This window comes from Solanum pennellii, chromosome 3, assembly GCF_001406875.1.
Source record: "Solanum pennellii chromosome 3, SPENNV200".
NCBI lineage: Eukaryota > Viridiplantae > Streptophyta > Magnoliopsida > Solanales > Solanaceae > Solanum > Solanum pennellii.
The window spans coordinates 67,886,628-67,906,938 of record NC_028639.1 but is presented as its reverse complement, the minus strand read 5'-3'; the positions used below and the strand labels follow the sequence as shown (position 1 = coordinate 67,906,938).

The 20,311-nt window shown below is 31.5% G+C and overlaps 2 protein-coding genes and 1 long non-coding RNA gene across 4 annotated transcripts; 2 read left to right on the top strand and 1 right to left on the bottom strand.

The window, feature by feature from the left end:
* Positions 1-7,130: 7,130 nt before the first annotated feature.
* On the top strand, positions 7,131-9,513 carry LOC107015428 (protein NRT1/ PTR FAMILY 2.11-like). Of its 2 annotated transcripts, XM_027915812.1 has the most exons (5): positions 7,131-7,429; positions 7,503-7,720; positions 7,805-8,046; positions 8,221-8,364; positions 8,463-9,513. In XM_027915812.1, exons 1-5 carry the CDS (start codon positions 7,357-7,359, stop codon positions 9,367-9,369), a joined length of 1,584 nt encoding a protein of 527 aa, XP_027771613.1. In that variant the 5' UTR covers positions 7,131-7,356; the 3' UTR covers positions 9,370-9,513. The 2 variants fall into 2 exon arrangements, with proteins under 2 accessions (XP_027771613.1, XP_015071176.1); XM_015215690.2 differs by having other exon boundaries at positions 7,805-8,364.
* Positions 9,514-14,263: 4,750 nt separating this feature from the next.
* LOC114076329 lies at positions 14,264-14,865 on the bottom strand. The gene is made up of 2 exons (XR_003577142.1): positions 14,747-14,865; positions 14,264-14,637 (listed from the first exon to the last, which is right to left on the bottom strand). It is a non-coding gene; the product is annotated as an uncharacterized LOC114076329 (long non-coding RNA).
* A 557-nt stretch (positions 14,866-15,422) lies between these two features.
* On the top strand, positions 15,423-19,484 carry LOC107014310 (protein NRT1/ PTR FAMILY 2.11-like). Its single transcript, XM_015214163.2, has 4 exons — positions 15,423-15,923; positions 15,996-16,213; positions 16,295-16,854; positions 18,309-19,484. Exons 1-4 carry the CDS (start codon positions 15,830-15,832, stop codon positions 19,198-19,200), a joined length of 1,764 nt encoding a protein of 587 aa, XP_015069649.1. The 5' UTR covers positions 15,423-15,829; the 3' UTR covers positions 19,201-19,484.
* The last annotated feature ends 827 nt before the right edge of the window (positions 19,485-20,311 follow it).

The following is a 20,311-nucleotide window of genomic DNA, read 5'->3' as shown; positions in this document are numbered from 1 at the left end:
GTAAATTTATAGACAACCTTTAAAGTTGATGTTGATTTCATTTTGACAGCTTAACTAATGTTTATACCTAGTAAACATGCACTAATTTAAAAAATATATATTTCTTTCTCTTTTTAGCTATTTCTACATTTTAATATTTCACATGCTACATATGTTTAAACAATAATTTTAGAAATATTTTAATATATTTTATATATCTTTAATTTAAAATTATAAATTTCGTAAAAAAAAAATACTTTCTATATTTTTACTTGCGTAAAACCAAATGATCCATAAGTCTTTTCTTTCTTTTTTTTTTCTTTTCAAATTTCGTAATAAATCAAAACAAAACGAATGAAGCAAACTAGGACTAAAAATCAAGTATGGCAAATTAAAATTTCATTTGTCCATTTAATGTTTACTCATGAGTCACGTTACACACGGATTTTCTATTCCATGCATTATCAACTTTAGTATAAAGAAATTACGAAAGTGTGAATTTTAGGAAAAACGTACTAAACTTGTTAAAGTTGCTAGTGATCAATTCAATTCTATCTTCCTAATTGCCACAATTATGTTAATATCCAAACAAAAATAATGTAACCAAATACTTTTTTTTTTGGTTAATTAAATAGGTCAATGTCACCAAATTGTACATGAATGATCAAATCAATGAAATTGATTTTAATTTGTTTGACACTACGTAATTCTATGTCGATTAAAGATTTGGACGAATAACTATTAATTATAAGTAATTTATTTGTTGTCTATTGCTATCAAGTGGAGAACGATATGTTCAGCCTCCATTACCGACTAATTAATGGAGGATCTTACATTTGATTACTTCATCTTTGATAGAGATTTCCAATATACAATTCTATTTGTGTTTTCGTTTTTAAATGTTCATTTATTTTTTAATTCGTTATGTTTTATTTTTATCTTAACAATTTTTATATCTACACTTTTCACATAACATGTTTAACAATTAACACTATTAGACTAAATGACATTTTAGAGCCTGTTTGGCTCAGCTTAAAAGCTGGTCAAACTGACTTAAAAGCTGGTTTTTAACTTATTTAGCTGTTTGGCAGTACTCAAAATAACTTATTTTAAGTTAAAAAAAACTTATTTTAAGCCAAAAGTTAAAAGTTGGGGTAAGGGTGCTTTTTTTTTTAGCTTATAAGCTGTTTTAAGTTGACCATATTTTTACCTTTTTGCCCTTAATATTTTTATACAATCTCCAAATTACCCACATAACCCTAACATCTCTTTCTTCCATTTTTTCCTTTTCACGTTTGGCATAGCTGTTGAACTTCTTCCTGTTCTTCCAATTTGAAGTAAAAATAAATCTTGAAGTAAGTTTTTTCGATTATTTTTTATTAACTTTCTTCCTTTTCTCTCGATTGATGCCGATAATATGTTGAAAAATAAAAATTTATATTCCTCTTCTTAATTTTTCATAAAAATTAAGTCCTCTTATTAATAATTTGTGATAATAAAGAAATATGTGAATGATAGACAATTATTATTACCTATGGATGAAACTAAAATAAATCTTAAATCGTTCTTTTATCTATTCAAATTATATATCTTTAAAATCTATAATAAGTGTATATTCCTCTTATAAATAATTTGTGATGAGAAAGAAATATGTGAATGATAGCAAAATATAATTATTTATGGCTGTAAAATATAAATTAATTAACTTTTATTATGTTAACAGCTTTTAAGGGTATTTCAGACATTTTGATTTAAAAAGCTCTTTATCAGCACTTATTTGCCAAACACATCAACAACTTTTTTTTTAACTTCAGCACTTTTATCCAAACGCATAACTGCTTATTTTAAAAATAAGTTTCAGCACTTTCAAAAGTACTTTTTTAAAGCTGCTTTTATTAAGCCCAACCAAACGGGTCCTTAGTATATTCAACTTATTTTTAATGTAAGGCTGGATGCTATAAGATTCTAATATTTTCTTTTTTCTATTAAATTTTTTATATGAACGGTATAATAGATAAAAGTTACGATAAATCTACTAGCTTTGTGATGATAATGGACCACTCAAAATAAATTTTTATCTGGACAAATATAAATATCCTTCTTAGACTTTTGACTTGGCTTGTTTTAGGAACAAAACTCCATCTTTAATAAGTTTATTATTTTTTGCCTTGAAAATTTGCTCAAAAAGAACAAAACAAATCAAAAAATTCGATATAGCTCATTTCCAATTAAAAAAATTATTGGAGCGAAGCTAATAATGCACCATTCTAAATTCAAAACTTATAAAATTGAAATTCTAATTGTCCATGCTTTACCATGGACAAATATTTCCTGAAAATTGGCAAGACAAGATTAATTAAATAAGGGGCACACTTTTCTATATGTTAACATTTGCAATAACTAATGATAAGACCATTTATTGAGGTGATGTATGACAAACAATATATTTAACCGACTTCCATACTCAATGCCAAATATATGTGTGCAAATTATATTTTACAATCTTATTATAATTTATTTATAATATAGAAGATTCATGAACAACACGACAATATATCTCTATCTTAAGCTTCTAATAGACTATAACACGTTTTCAAGTCAATTTTCAATTACGTTATAGAAAAATTATCATGTACATGTTTTAATTTTAATTAAATGAAAGCTGTCTAAACCAATTATTGCTCCAATTAGTTAAGAACTAACCAAATAATTTGAATTGAATTGTCTGACCGATGAAGGTGATGGATTGAAATATATTTTCCTTCAATTGTTTGTCCATAAATTAATGCAACGAATGTATGAAATATATCTAAATTATTATGAGAGTCTCCATGATATATATTCAAACTTGGTAGGCTTATCGTTTAGTAGAAAATATCACATCGTCACGTTCCCATTTGGGTGCAGGAGGACCAATATTCTTATAACTATATAGTAATATCTTTGTGGAAGAATATTTGCGGTAGATAGCGTACGATGGCAAGGGGATTCAAATCCTTGTGAGTTACGTTGTGGAGGAGGGCAGAGCAAAACTTAATTGAGTGCCACCTTTGCCATTGAACCAACATAGTAAATTTGAAAAATAGAAGAGTAACATGATAAACGGTGTGTTTGGTACGAAAGAAAATGTTTTTCGTCGAGAATGTTTTTGTTAAAGAATGATAAAAGTTCCATATCGGTGGTTAATGAGATGGGTGAACTCCTTATAAGGCTTGAACAATTCTCATCCCTTTGAGCTAGCTTTTGAGGTGTGAGTTAAGCCAAGACTTAATTTCAACATGGTATCACTCACCTGATATTGGAGCCCCCATAATCAAAATTGCGTGAGGTAGCTTTTGGGGAGGGGAGCTGGGTTGGTTTGGGTGCAGGGGTAAAAAAATATATGAAAATTTTAAAAATAACAAAATTTTAAAAAATTATTTTTTTGGATGGGGAGGGTTGGGTACCGGTATGTGATATTGTAAGAAAAAGATATTGTGATTGAAGGGTGAAGTAAAGTTTTGAAAAAATATTTTTCTTAAATCTTGAAGGAAAATTATTTTCTTTAAATTTGAGAAAAATAAATTGATTTAGAAAACATTTAATCCAACTAAATATGAAAAAATTAAAAAATATTTTCCATCTTCATACCAAACACTCCCATAATAGTTTATATTTATACGTGACTTTGATAGCAAGTATAAAAATATTTATTATTGGATGAAATGGTGGTGACGATATGCGTATTACATCAAATAATAATTCTGTAGATATTTTTAAGAAGTGCCAATTATTCCAACGGTTGAGGCTTCGTTTTAGTTTAGAATTTATTAGTGGTGATTGCTAACTTCGATAGCTCATTTGTTACAAAACTTATCTATCTACTATCTTAATTAATATATGAAAACAACACTCATGAAATACTTAATTAAATTAAATTGATACACTTAATTGTAAGTAAAATTATGAAATGTTTTTTGGAATTAAGATGAATGAATTGCAACCACACATGACACAAGTATTATTAGGTGTAGCCCAAAGTTGTACACTGAATTTAGCTTTACTTGTCATTTTCTCATATATAATTGACTTACATATGCAAACTTGGCTGAAGGACCACGTTGCTTAGGCTCTAAAAAGAAAACTCAACTGCCTTGAGTGGCTTTCTATAAGGCTCTTGATAGCAACATCGATCACTGACTTTCTATAGCAACACTTTTTTTTTTTATTAATAAACATCTAACTATCTTAAACAGGAAAGGTGTGGGGTTGAGGGTTTGGAATAGAACAAATATGGAAGATACTCAAGTATTTGAATCAATAAATACTACTCCCTCTGTCCACAATTGTTTGTCAGGGTAAGGTCATGATGCACTCCTCTCAAGAAAAATTTAATACAAGATGTAATTTGACTAATATAATCCTACTATATCAAGAATATCAAAAGTCTACGTAACTTTTTAATTGAACAAAATGGAGTAATTATTAAGGACATATTTGGAAAAAATGAATAATTACTTCTTGATTGTTTAAATTGACAATTAATTTTGAACATCTAATATACTTGCCAAACAATTATGGACGAAAGAAGTAAGCTTATAAGATTTATAGGTTTCTCCATAGCAGAAACGAATTTGTAACAACCACATTTTTTTTTTAATCTCGGACGTTAGGAATCCTCAAATCTAATGTAAATATTGATTTTATGAGTAAACTCAAACATTTCTTAAGTACTCATAATAATGTTTATATAGGCTTGCTTTATGATTTAAACTGAATGAATAAACTTAAAGGCAAATTACAGAAATCACATATTTTAAAAATAAAATTACAATCTAATTTCTAAAAAAGTTTATAATTACAGAAATCTCTCAAATGAATAAAATAATATAAATTAAAAGAGGGTCGGATACATTAATGGCCAAAAAATCAAAGCGTTGATACACTAAAAAGAAGACCGGATACATGCGCTGATACATTAAAAAAGAGAGTTGAATACATTAATGGAGGGTCCGGATACACTAATGGCCAAAAAATCAAAGCGCCGATACATTAAAAAAAGGACCTGATACATTAATGGAGCGTCAGATACATTAATAAAAAAATGAGAAAGTTTAAAAATATATTAAACTTACGAAAAATAATGATAATAAGTAAATTAAAAGATGGGATTTCGATAATTATTTCCATATAATAAGCTAGTGGGCCATCTAACTATCTTATGGGTGGATACGATCGCGTAATATTTTCCAACAAGGACAAATTTAGCACCAACTTATTGTATACCAAAATTGGTTATTTTATTACTGTATTAGAACCAAGCTCATACCGGCTTATTAATTTTTTCTGATATTTGACTATCTCGCCTTATTATCCATGCTTCAGATGTTTATACAGAAATTGAAATCCCATATCGACAAGGGCTATTTAATTTTCTTGTATGAACTTGAGTAAGATACATTTTTTATGATAAAGATCAGCTGAAGCTGCTACAAAGTTAGCCTAACCTTATCAAATAGATTTCACAGCCACATATTTATGATTCTTGGCTCTATTCACATCGTATCAGATTTAACGACTTACGCTAGAGTTAAATACTGATCAACCTTTAAAATAGCCAACCTGATATTTTATATCTGTACATTTTTATACATTCATTTTTGACATGACACTTATTTAAGAAATAACAAATAAAAAGATTTTATTATATCAACAGTTAAATATAATAAATTCTGTGTTTTGAAAAATGACTATAGTTGATAATAAGAATAAATTAAAAAATTAAATAATAAATTATGTGTTGATTTTTTTTAAACTGAATAATTAAAATGATCGAAGAGAGTAAAAAGAAGTAGATATTAATAGCAAACAGATACTCTAACAGTCACAGAAATTTTGGCTTTTCCTCATTGACGCATGAATTTTCATAAGAGATTTCAAAATATGAAAAAAAGTAAATACACTAATTAAGTGAGAGAAGGGGCTCAACATCTATCATCTATACATAAAAAAAAAAAGATTCTTAACCATATATTAATAAAATAATTTTTATCAAACTCTAGTCCCAAGGTGGCCCCGGCCTTGCTTTTACCTCTAATACATTTTCTCTGTTCCTAGTTACTTGTTCATATTTTCTCTTTTAGTTGTCTCTATTTACTTGTCTATTTTGACAAATCAAGAAAGACCAATTTTTTTTCCTATTATATCCTTATTTAAACTTCTTAAAAATTTCCAAGTTTCTAATTCATCAATTTTGAACCATAATTAATAAGGGTAAAATCATAATTTCACTATACTAATTATTGCTATCTTAATATGTGTGTTATTTCTAAAATGGACAACTAAATAGAAACAGATGAAATAGCACGTACTTACACAATTAATCTCAAAGTCACCACGAAAGCAGATCAAGTTTGTGGTTGTAATTCTGTATGAATATAGGACTATATTGTTGTACATGTAAATTGAAGGATTCTATAATTTATATAGAATTATGATATAATGTATAATTTGTAAGGATTCTATAATATTTTTTCAAAAAAAATGTGAAGTTAATAAGCTTAACTCTATGTTATAATAGCTCGTCCCTAGTACGGAATAGCATGTAGAGTGGAAATAATGTTAACAGTGGGAGTTGAGGGGAAGAATAGGGGTACTGAGGGGGAGGCCCCTAATTAGTAGGAAGGCGTGGGAGCCCATGCGCCTTATAAGTAATTTTTTTTATATTGGTCCAAAATACTATCATTTATACTCTGGGCTCGTTACTTCTAGGTCTACTCATGTAATTACTTATTAACATGCGCAATCTACTGATTGATGATGAAAATACTAAAAATCATCGAGCAATATTTAATTGCATATGAAGTACTGTATTAGAATAATTTATATATATCATAATTTTTGTTTTAGAAAACATAGATTATATGTCGGACAGGTGCACAATCTGTCGATGTGGATTTGAAAGAGCAGAAATCAGGTGTTACATTAAGGTGTATGATAAGAGTCGGAAGTTATTTTTCACGAATTAGAGAAAAATAATATCTTAAATATTTAGTTAATCGAACATGAAAAAATTAAAATAATTTGCTTATAAACCAAAAAAGTGAAATATCGCACACGGTACAAGGCTTGGACAACGCTAAAAAAATAAATGTATAATGTCGATAATAGTCCTCCAATAATGATAGAGATGAAGAATTTTGAGAAACTACTTCAACTTGACATATAGCCAAATCCCTATATAAATAAATGACCTTCCTTATTATCTTCAGCTCTAGTAACAAACTAAGAAAATCAATTGTCCTCTCATACATTCTCAGCTTTGCCTAACTAAAACTATAGTTAGAAGAGCTGGAAAAAAAAATCGGATCGATTTTATAGGCTTCACCACGAGAAGCTATGGAAGTGGATAAGGTACATGTAAAAGAGGAACACAAGTATGGAGGAATTAAGGCGATGCCTTTCATTATAGGTAAATAGATTCCAATTTCAAGTTGTACATATTCAGGTTTAGTTTAGGCCTCTTATTGGAATTTGACTTGCAGGAAATGAAACCTTTGAGAAGCTGGGAACGCTTGGAACCTCATCGAATCTCTTGGTTTACTTAACCACTGTATTCCATATGAAGTCAATTAACGCTACTAATCTCGTTAATGTCTTCAATGGTACTTGCAATTTTGGTACTCTGCTTGGTGCGTTCTTATGTGACACTTATTTAGGTCGATACAAGACATTGGGAATTGCTTCTATATCTTCTTTCACGGTACAAAAGGAAAACACATAACATGCTTACATTATATGTCGTAATTCATGGGAAAAATTTGAATTTTTTTTTTTGTGTAAACAGGGGATGTTGTTTTTGACACTCACAGCTGCAATCTCGAAACTGCATCCTCTTCATTGTGGAACTGCAGAAGATAGCATTTGCCTTGAACCAACTACAGGACAATTGGCTTTCTTACTGTGTGGATTTGGTTTTCTAGTAGTAGGTGCTAGTGGTATTAGGCCATGCAATTTAGCTTTTGGGGCAGATCAATTCAATCCCAATACTGAATCAGGAAGAAGGGGAATTAACAGCTTCTTTAATTGGTACTACTTCACTTTCACTTTTGCCATGATGATATCATTGACTGTCATTGTCTACATTCAGTCGAGTGTGAGTTGGGCTATAGGATTGGCTATTCCCACATTTCTAATGTTCTTGTCATGCGTTTTCTTCTTCGTTGGTACCAAAATTTATGTCCATATTTTACCCGAGGGTAGTCCCTTGACAAGTTTGGTGCAAGTGCTCGTAGCTGCAATAAAGAAAAAGCGCTTAAAGTTACCAGAACAACCACAGAATACCTTGTTCAATCATGTTTCCATCAAGAGTATCAACTCTGAACTTCCTTACACTGATCAATTTAGGTAATAATAATGAATGATCCTCTTAGCATTTGACCTTTTTTCGTATTTTTTTTTTTGTGGAGTTAAGACTAAAAGAAGATAGAATTATGGTTCTGCAGGTTCCTGAATAAAGCATCTATATTAAGCCCCGAAGACAAAACAAACGAAGATGGATCAGCAGCTAATCCATGGAGACTTTGCAGCATCCAACAAGTGGAAGAAGTGAAATGTGTTGTAAGAGTATTTCCAATATGGACAGCAGGTTTGGTATACTATGTTGTTTTAGTCCAAATGCAAACTTATCTAGTCTTTCAAGCGCTGCAAAGCGACAGGCGCCTTTACAGTGGCAGTAATTTCAAGATCCCAGCAGCATCTTACTCGGTCTTCTCCATGTTGAGTTTGTCCATTTGGATACCTATCTATGACAGAATAATCGTTCCATTTCTCCGAAAAATCACCAAAAAAGAAGCTGGCATAACCGTCCTCCAAAAAATGGGGATCGGATTAGTAATTGCAGTTCTCACCATGCTAGTATCAGCTGTAGTGGAGACACGCCGAAGGGACATAGCTCTTAGGCATCCAACACTAGGCATTGAACCAAGACGAGGCGGAATTTCAGCAATGTCTGCTAATTGGCTGATACCTCAACTAGCACTTGCAGGGCTTTCTGAAGCATTCACTATCATAGCACAAGTTGAGTTTTTCTACAAGCAATTCCCCGAAAACATGAGGAGCTTTGCAGGTTCATTCTTGTTTTGTGGATTTGCATTGGCTAATTACATGAGTAGCTTGTTGATAACAATAGTTCACAAGACAACAAGAACATCAGATACAGAGAATTGGTTAGCAGAGGATCTAAACAAGGGGAAATTGGATTATTTTTACTACTTAGTTGCTGCATTGGAGGTTTTAGATTTTGGTTACTTTCTACTGTGTGCCAAATGGTACAAGTACAAAGGAACAAAAAGTGATCAAAATCTTGAAGTCCCCATGGATAAATTACAATCCACAAAACCTCTAGTTTGATTAAACATTCTCTCTTCTCTTCTTCTAAATAAAAATACATATAAGTTCAGCCATGGCAATGTATACTTGATTAATGTGATACCAAATTTCACTCATGAGACTACGATTGGCCATACTTAATGATCAAAATAGTTTTTTTTTCAATCTGATTTTTAATACTCACATTGGATTTGATTAAATATAAATTCGTGTCTAGAATAAGTTAATGCAACATCCAATTCGCTCGGAATAAGTTAAGAGAACTTTTATCTTATCAAATTCTATAAAATTAGTTATGTCCAATAGGAACTAAGTTATACCTTGTAACTTGTGGATTTTCACTCAATTGCCGGCATAACTATCATAACTTGTTATGTGTTCTAAAACATAGTATCTTGTATTATATTATGATAAAAAAAAAACATAGACTAATGTCTTACGATTATTTTTTTTTATGTCAATGATGGTTTTGATCACTTTTTTACTATTTAAAATGTTCAAGGAAAAAAAAATTAAAATCACAAATTTGAAAGGTAAAAATTAAAATGGGCAACTTTCACATATAGCATATAAAAAATTCATATTTGTATGCTATAGCAAAGTTTGCATAATTGCACTCCATAGCAAACATAGAAACTGTATAATTCGCTATACATATACAGTTGAAGCAAATTGTATAAAACGAAGTGTATAAAACAAGAAAGAGAAAGACACTTGGGCAAAGAACTGTATAAAAACGAAGTGTATAAAACGAATTGTATTATTATAAGTGTATAGAACGATTATATACAATTTGAATTTGTATAAAATGAGAAAGAGAGAAAGACAAAAGAGACTTGACAAGGAATATACAATTGAATCAAATTGTATAATACGAGAAAGAGAGAAATTAGATACAACTTGAAAATTGGTATAAAACGAGAAAGAGAGAAAGGCAAAAGAAACTGGCAGGGGAGTATATTTATTGTATAAAATTATAAGTGTATAGGACGAAAATATATGTAATTGCATGTGTATATACAATTTTCTCACTCTTTATTCAAATACAAACGCAATTTATACATTTCGCTTCGATTTGTATAGGAGCTGTACGAATCTTACCATGACGCATGCATGACGAAATACAGAAGCTAGGGCCCAATGACCCAAGGTCCGAAGAACCCAGGCCCAATAGTTAAGCTAGTCATCTTTCATCAGTATTTTTCTGAGATTTATGTTCCAAATTTAATAATTAGTAGTTTTAATTAATTAGGGGAGTACTTTTGTTACTCTTCATCATTTTATGTTTGAAAAAGAATTAATCTAAATAACAATTAAAAAAATAATTAAATAATTATCATTTAATTACTTCAACTAAACATTATTGATAAATCTACCGACTATTTGACTAAAGATTCTTTCTAGAACGATTCCAGACAATGCTCAACAGAAAATAACATTTTAAATATGAATACAAGAGCAATAAAGTACTGTTATTAATTTGGGACCACAACCTTAAATGAAGAAATACGAGAACCCAATGCTACTTGAAATATCAAAAGTGCAACTTGCAATTTTTAGTTTAGTTGACTAATACTACTCCTTAATGGTATGTATTTAATTAATTGGATAATGGAAATTCTATGTACTTTTCTAAAGAATATTCAAATTATTTGTTTGTTGGGACAAATGTGTTATTGTATTAAATCTGTTAAGTATCATATAAACTATACCCTACATGCAATTTGTTGTCTCTCTACGTAAATATCCATACTCAAATTACTCAAACAAATATTTGAGAAAAAATGAAAGTGAATTTTGGCAGTATAAACTTTTTAAGAAAAGAAGTAAAATATCATATTCAAACCTAGTTTAACTTCTTAGGTGGATGGAAGTTGTACAATTATTTACGTTATCATGACCTATACAACCTGTTAATTTAAATTTGGTAACCTAAAAAATTGTTGTTATAATGACTTGCTATAATCAACTAATTAAAATACACTAACCATTTATAAGAAATATTTCACGCTATCAATTGATATAAGTTAAATTTTTAAATGTTACGAAAAGATAAAATTGAATCGACCTATAAACTTACACAAACCTAAAAAAGAAATAATCCTCTTTGTATATAGATCCAGAACTTGTCTAGCAGAAAAAAGAACTAAGACGTAACTTACGTGTGCTGCATGAGTTGAACTAAGGAACTCTTATTTTCTTTCCCACTTGAACATATTCTTAGTTTGATACGCAAGATGAGGTGAATAATCTAGAGTTCAATAATACCGATAATAACAAAAATATTTTAAGTAAATATTTTAAAATTAAGTTTGAAATTAAATTTATGCTTTTAACTATTTAAAGTATAACTTTTATGAAAAAATTTATATATATACACGACTAAGATATTATAATTTTTAAAAAAAATTTACCATTTAAAAAAAGAAGTAAAGTATCATAATCAAACTTAGTTTAACTTTTAAGGTGGACGTTGTACAATCAATTACATTATCAGGTTTGAGATGACTTATTACAACTTGTAAGAGACAAAACTCAAAATAGTCTCTTATTTATGGATTAAGATTTAAAGTTGTTCTTGATACATGTTTGCTCCTCCCACAATTTTTTTCCCATTTTTTAGTGTTGATGTTGTCCATGTTTTATGTATGAAATGTTAAATCATCTTTTTATATATATTTAATAGAAAAAAATTTTACAAGAAGAAGAACACGTAGTTCTGTACAATAGAAAATTGTTTGCAGCTAAATTAAGAATACCTTGACATATGACGTTGTAAGAATTTTTTGAACTATTACACGTTAAATCAACGTGATTAATCTCTTGAATTTAGCTGCAATAATATTTCTACTAAACATAACAAGGTGTACTTCTTCTCACGTCCTCTCACATGAAGTTATTTTTTCTAGTAAATATATTTAAAAAGACGATTAAATATTCTATATATAAAACTGTGAACAAAATCAATGTTAAAAAATAGATAAAAACTTGAGAAAGGACCAAATTAAAAGTGCATCAATATTGCAAACATAAGGAATTATTAGTGCTTCATATGAAATTTCAAAAATGACCTTGAGTCTTAAAAAAAGAAAAAAAAAGAGACTATTTTGAGCTTTTTGGTAACCTAAGAATATTGTAATACTGACTTGCTATAATTGATACAAAATACGCTAACCATTTAAGAAATATTTCACATTATCAATTTCTATAAGTGAATAAATTCTTAAACATTATGCAAAGATAAAACTGCATCAACCTACAAACCTACACGGATCTAAAGAGGATATTATGGAGAAAGGAGAAAATTATTCGTAATTCGTTGTCTATTTAGAGACTATAATTGTAATGAAAATATTAGAGGCTATAATTGTAATGAAAAAATCATATGGGAGAAGGAGTTTGGGTCGTCTGGTTGAGACCGACTTCATTATTTGTTGGGGAGCTATTTTCAAATAAATATATCACGTTACAACTTTACTTCCCACTATAATTATTATAATAGCACATGTACTATGATTGTTATTGTAGCACTGTGTGGCGCATCCCATAAGACCATGCGGACTTGACATGATCTCCATTGTTATTGTAGCACATATGTGGCCCAGCCCATAGGGCTGTGCGAGCTTGACATATTCATCCCCACTGCTATTGTAGCACATGTGTGGTTGTATGACCATATGCCCACTGTTATTGTAGCACGTACGTGGCCCAGCCCATAGGGCCATGCAGACTTGACATCATCCCACACTGTTATTGTAGCACGTGTGTGGTCGTAAGGCCCTATGTCCACCTTTATTGTAGCACGCATGTGGCCCAGCCCATAGGGCCATGCAGACTTGACATCGTCCCAACTGTTATTATAGCATATGTGTGGTCGTATGGCCCTATGTCCACCATTATTGTAGTACATGTACGGCCCAACCCATAGAGCCACACAGACTTGACATCATCCCACTGTTATTGTGGCACATGTATGGCCCAACTCATCAATCCATGCAGACTTGACATCATCCGCATTGTTACTGTAGTACGTGTGTAGTCGTATGACCCTATGCCCACTATTATTGTAGCATGTGTGCGACCCAGCCCATAAGGTCATGCAGACTTGACATCATCCCACTGTTATTGTGGCACTTGTATAGCCCAACTCATAAGGCCATGCAGACTTGGTATCATCCTCTGTTATTGTAGCACATGTAGCAAGTGTGTAACCCAGTCCATATGACCAAGCGGACTTGAAATCATCTCAGTGTTAGTATAGCACGTGTGGCCAGCCTATAAGGCCACGAGGAATTGACATCATCCCCGCTTTAATTTCCTCTAGTACATCGCAAGAGGTCCTTCATGAACCCGCTATAGATACGCATGTGATCTAAAACTTGTAAATTTAAGTCTTTAGGCTAACTCAAACCCAAAAAGCTAGCTTAAATGAAGAAGGATTGCTCAAGTCTTATAAGAAGTCAATCCATCTCAGAGACTTTTTTCATTTTTTGACACCCTACCTCACCCCCAATGCTTAGCATTTGGTGCCACTGATACCATATTAAATTAGGTGTTGGCCTAACTCACACATCAAAAGCTAGGTCAAAGCTAGGAGAATTGTCCCAAGTCTTATAAGAAATCTTACACATCTCATTAACCACCAACATGAGACTTTTATCATTCTTTAATAGAACTTATCCACAGGAAAAAACCCCACTAAAACGCAACCTTATGTGTGCTAGCTGCATGAGTTAGTGAACTAATAAACTCACTTACTTTTCGAAAATATTTTTTCTACTAAGCATATCCTTAGTTTAATACACAAAAATAAGGTTAATATACTAGGATCAGCAATAACAACACATTGTTATGATCTCACCAGTATTTATAAATTGCTTCACAGAAATAATTTGAAAGAAAATAGACAGTAATATTTTGAGAATTTTCTGGATTTATAGAATTCAAATTGTTCTCGATTACAAAATTAGAAAACGATAATTCTAACTAAAACAGAAATAAATCGCCATTGTTGATTAACCTTCATTTTGAAGAGAAAAGAGATGAGATTGAGAACGAAGAGAAAGGAAGGAGATCGAAGAAGAAGCAGAAAAAGGGAGGGAAAGGTTCACCAGAAACTCGTTGATCTTTTCTCTCTCCTCTAACCATCTTTTAAAATCGAATCCACGTGGCAAAATCCGCACCCTCCGTTCTTATTAAAATCCAAATGATCTTGGCCGTTTGTTTCTAATCTCTGATTTTTGTTTTCCAATTTCGAATCCCCGCAGCCTCACTATTTAATTTCCTTAGCTGAGATCATAACACACATCCAATAAATATTTTAGAATTGAGTTTGAAATTAAACTTATACTTTGATCAAATACCATATAAATTTTATGGAATAATTTTGTCCACGAACCAAACTCAAAACGTCAACCAAAGTGATTTCCAGTCTGGGCATTTTGTGTGTCCCTACTCCCTTGTCTGATTTAGATGTTCACTCGACCAAATTGGAGACTTTATTGGTATAATTGGATCTACCAATCACTCCCTTATTTAAAGCCAACCATTTATATAAGATTATGGTGGAGATATTTGTATCACTGACGTCTTTGACACGGATTAAATAGAGAAACAAAGTTAACAAATAGAATTTGATTTCCTCACAACGTGACAATTCACGTAGAAAAAGAAAATAATTAACAGTTGAATTGTAATTTTTTTTAAAAAAAGATATAAATATATTTTTAACGATTTACTCTCTGATTTACCATTCCTATTCATTAATATTTATTTTCAAGTGGTATGAAGTTTAAAATTTGGTTTTAAATAAAATATAATCCATCCACATACCAAAAAGATAAAATTTTTGTAGGGTGTATCTATATCAACATCGTCCCTACTTGTTTCCTTATCTTTAGAAAATCATTAAGCGCGGGGTTGACTACACGTCTTTGAATTACTTTGAATTAAACTTTACATCTATCATTAGTACAAGTTAAAATAGTTGCTGTCTGATTAGAATTTGTATTATTATTTATAAACCCGCAAGATTCACCCTTATATTTAAAAAAAAAAAAATATTCTCGTCTCAAAATAAGTGTTACTTTGGCAAAATCAAATTATCTCCAAATAAGTGCTTATTTTAGTAGTTCAAGAAGGAAAAAGTTTGTATGTTTTCTTCCAAAGTATAATATCTTCTTAATCGTGTTCAATTTTTCAAGAAAACAAAGGTGACTTATTAAACTGCATATTGCATTTTAATGAATTTTTAATAAACTTAAAATCACACTTATTTTGAGATAGACAAAGTATAACGTACAAACAAAGTGAGTGCCTTTTATGCTCCATAAAATAAAGTAGGATTGTGGTTGGTTAAAAAGTAGCAACCAGTTTTTATTTATCTGTAACTGTACCTGCTGCTAGTTTATGCTCCATTTCAGCTTCCCAAGGAGTATATAAAGCAGCAGTTAAGGATAGAGTTAAAAATAGTATAGAAGCTATGGAAAAGAAAACAACAAGTTTTAGAGATGAGGATACTGAGAAAGAGCCTGAAATTAACTACAGAGGAGTGAAAGCCATGCCATTTATCATTGGTAAGCGATTTTCTTGTTTCTAGCTATCTTGTAGATTTTAAGACTTGAGTTAAACAATTCGCATTATTATAGGAAATGAAACTTTTGAGAAACTTGGAGCAATTGGGACACTGTCCAACTTGTTGATATACCTCACATCAGTTTTCAACTTGAAGCATATCTCAGCTGTTACTCTGATCAATATTTTCAATGGAACAACAAATTTCGCCACTTTGCTTGGAGCTTTCTTATCGGATACTTATTTCGGTCGTTACAAGACTTTGGGATTTTCATCCATTACTTCATTTCTGGTACGAATTAGAACCAGAAGTTGGAAGTAAAAAAAGAAAATTAATCTTGAAATGTTGATTTAGTTTTTTTCTTGTTTGTAGGGGTTGTTTGTGATAACATTAACAGCAGTATTCAAGAAATTGCATCCTCCTCACTGTGAATCTAAAGATATCAGTCAATGTATAGGACCAACAGGATGGCAAATGGCTTTTTTGTTGAGTGGATTCGGGCTACTGATTATAGGAGCAGCTGGGATTAGACCATGTAACTTAGCCTTTGGTGCAGACCAATTCAATCCTAATACAGAGTCTGGTAAAAGGGGTATCAATAGTTTTTTTAATTGGTACTTTTTCACCTTAACATTTGCACAAATGGTGTCTGTGACACTTGTGGTTTATGTGCAATCCGACATAAGCTGGTCCATCGGATTAGCTATTCCTGCAATGTTCATGTTGATTTCATGTTTCCTCTTCTTTGGTGGCACTAAAATTTATGTAAAAGTGAAACCAGAGGGAAGTCCGTTGACAAGTATAGCGCAAGTCGTGGTCGTTTCTATCAAGAAAAGAAGGCTAAAATTACCGGAGCAACCTTGGAAATCACTGTTCAATTACACTCCTCTCAAGTCCATCAATTCCAAGCTGCCTTACACTCATCAATTCAGGTAATAAAAATGATCAAACTAGTACTAGTATTGTTTTTATTAATAGTTAATTTTGATTTGATCTCTTACATCTTCATTGGATTGACACAGAGTAACTGTCATTCCTCATGAAATAGGTTCTTGAATATTCAGCAGGGCACATGTTAGTACACTATGCATATTGCATGTTCATTAGGTATAACTAATCTTCATAGTGTCTGCTATATGACTCCATTAATTTAGTTAGTAATTTATGGACCTGATTTATTATTTATATTAGTGCAGTTAAGCTTTTTCTAGATATGCCAATCAACTTTAAAACTGTGATCTTGGCCTGAAAATTTAACATGGCAACTATAATTAGGATGGAATTTAAAAAAAGCATGAATTGTCACCATTTTATTATACCTGTTTTCTTTAGTTAGTTTCATGTTTCATTTTACATGACTTACCAGAATCAATTGTCACTCAAACCACAACTTTTTTATATACAGAATAATTACTTTAATCTCTTCTCTTTTTTGGGAAGTGAAATAGTTTTAAACCTATAGTTTCCTGAAATGGCCTTGGATCATCTTGTTACTATTCGAAATAATTAATTACATGTGATGCAAAAGCTAACAAAGCAAACCTTGAAAGATTATGAGTGAGAAGACAGACGAGAAATATACCAAAAGAGACAAACATTTAATGTGGTTCGGTCATTCGAACCTACGTCCACAATTCACTACATAAATGTGAGAGTATAATACGAAATATTGAAAGAAATAACCTCACACATTTCACTCGGATTACAAAGAGGTGCGCACAAGTATTAACGTAACACACATGTCTCACATATTCTCCTCCTACACACGAATTTTATAAAACTCTAAAACTACATTGTGAATACTACTGAATTAGAAGGAATGAGCCAAATATGGAGACTTTGTTTTACCTTTGTCATCTCCATTTTAGCTGACTTAGTGTGAAAAACATGGTGTAGTGTTGGTGCCAATTTTCAACTATTCACTATTCACATATGGTTACGTACACAACTAAGAAACACAATTTAGTGGTTTTCACTATCATTTAAACCAATATGTGTAATCACATGGTAGGCCCTTGTATTCACAGGTGTCAGATTAGCAAAGAGAAAAAAAACCTTAGCCTAGAAGATATTTCATGGTATTGGGTGCATGGACTAGGAAGTTGGTCACTTAATACTAAAGCACATATCATATATTATGTTATATAGAAAAGCCATATTAGCTGACCTAATTTAATCATTAATAGTAGATTAAGTCATTTTTTTCTTTTGTCTATTACTCTCTATGTTCTTACTTTTTTATTAGTTCGTTTAAAAGAAAAGGTCTCTTTACACATATATTCTGATCAACATATGTTTAGTTTTGATATCAAAGAAAAAATTAGATAGATATATTGAAACAGATTGCGTACGATTTAACTAGCTGTTTAATAAACTACGATACAAGGTTTCTTGACAAGGCTGCAATAGTAACACCAGAAGACCAACTCAAGTCAGATGGATCAGCAGTAAATCCATGGAACCTATGCAGTTTGCAGCAAGTGCAAGAAGCTAAATGTGTTATAAGAGTAATTCCTATTTGGGCTGCAGCAATTATATATCATGTTGCAATAGTTGAGCAGCAACAATTTGTTGTCTACCAAGCTCTTCAATCAAACAGACATGTTGGCACCAGCAACTTCCAAATTCCAGCAGCAACTTACACTATTTTCTCCATGTTAAGTCTCACTCTCTGGATACCCATATATGACCGTATAGTCGTGCCATTACTCCGAAGAATCACTGGAAAAGAAGGTGGCATAACAATCCTTCAAAGAATGGGATTTGGCATATTCCTCACTGTTCTATCATCCCTCGTATCTGCATTCATCGAGAAACGAAGGAGAAACCTAGTTTTCACAAGTCCAGCATTAGGGCTACATTCAGAAAGAGGACTAGTTTCTTCCATGTCAGCTTTATGGTTGGTTCCTCAGTTATCCTTAGCAGGACTTGCAGAGGCATTTTGCGCGATTGGACAAGTGGAATTCTACTACAAACAGTTCCCAGAAAATATGAGAAGCATAGCAGGGTCTTTCCTCTTCTTGGGAATGGCTGCTTCGAGTTACTTGAACAGCTTACTGATCTATATTGTTCACAACACAACAGGAAAGGCGAAAACAGGCAATTGGCTACCGGAAGACCTTAACAAGGGGAAATTGGATTACTTCTATTTCTTAATTACCGCGCTGGGAATCATGAATGTCGTGTATTTCATAATATGTGCTAGGTGGTACAAGTACAAGGGAAGTGATGACACCAGCTCTGTAGAATTGGAAATGGAAAGGAAACACTTTGTTTGACGGATTAAAACCAAATGATCGAATAGTATGCCATACCAATTTTTAGCAGCCAATTCATATTTGGATTGAAAGAAGTTGTAATAGGAAAGCTTAAAACGAAATAGCCTGAAATTCGCGCTCCCTCCTTGAATGGGAAGATGAAGTGTATCAACTATATCAAAGTCATATTAGTAGTATTAGAAGCATATTTTAGCCAACTGATAGATTATTTATGAAATACTTTCTCAATGAACACTGTGTTTTGTTTCACCTTCTAATGATAAAAGTTTAGTTTACTGTAAGCACATATTATTCTTTACAAGTTATATTTAAGCATATGTTTATACACATTTCAAGTATTCAAGATCAAGAATTGTTTTCTTCATGGCGATAAATTGATGTAACAAATTGTTTAAATTGTTAGTACTATATCTTTTTTTAGATCACCAAATTTATAACTTGCGTCAAGAATATTTCTTTTTCACTTCTTCACTCGAATATATATATAACTTCCTCACCATCTCACAAAACTCCCTGCAATAAGAAGAAATTAAATGGTCAGTTATCGCCTTTTCAATTCTAAAGATTATAAGTTCGGGTCATTAAAAGAGCAAAGAGACTAACGGCCACGGGTAATCCCCCACAAGCATCATGTCACCCTCATCATCCCTGTAGACAAGTTGCCATTTGATTCTAGGGCTAAGTTCTCCCTTGATATCAAATATCTCTTCAACTACACTGATAAGTTCATCATAACCTCTTAATACAGTCAAGTCAACCGATCGTCCAACAGCAACCCCTTGCATATGCACCTAGTTAAGTAAGCTCAATATCTTAAAGTATCGCGTTAATAAATTGTATATTTTTATATTCTCTTTTATAAACAAATATTTGTAATTACATGTTAAACTAACAATCGTAATAGTTAACTATTTTGTGTACCTTAATGCGACTTCTTGAGGAAGTGAAGTCGTTGGGTAATTGGACTCGTTCCTTTGCTTTTGAAACATCAATCTGGTCCTTGTCAATTTGTTTATAACTAATCCTGGAACATGCACTTGATACAGATACAGACACACTCAAATCATCATTACTATAACCTACGGCAGCAGCAGCAGCCGCAGCAGCAGCC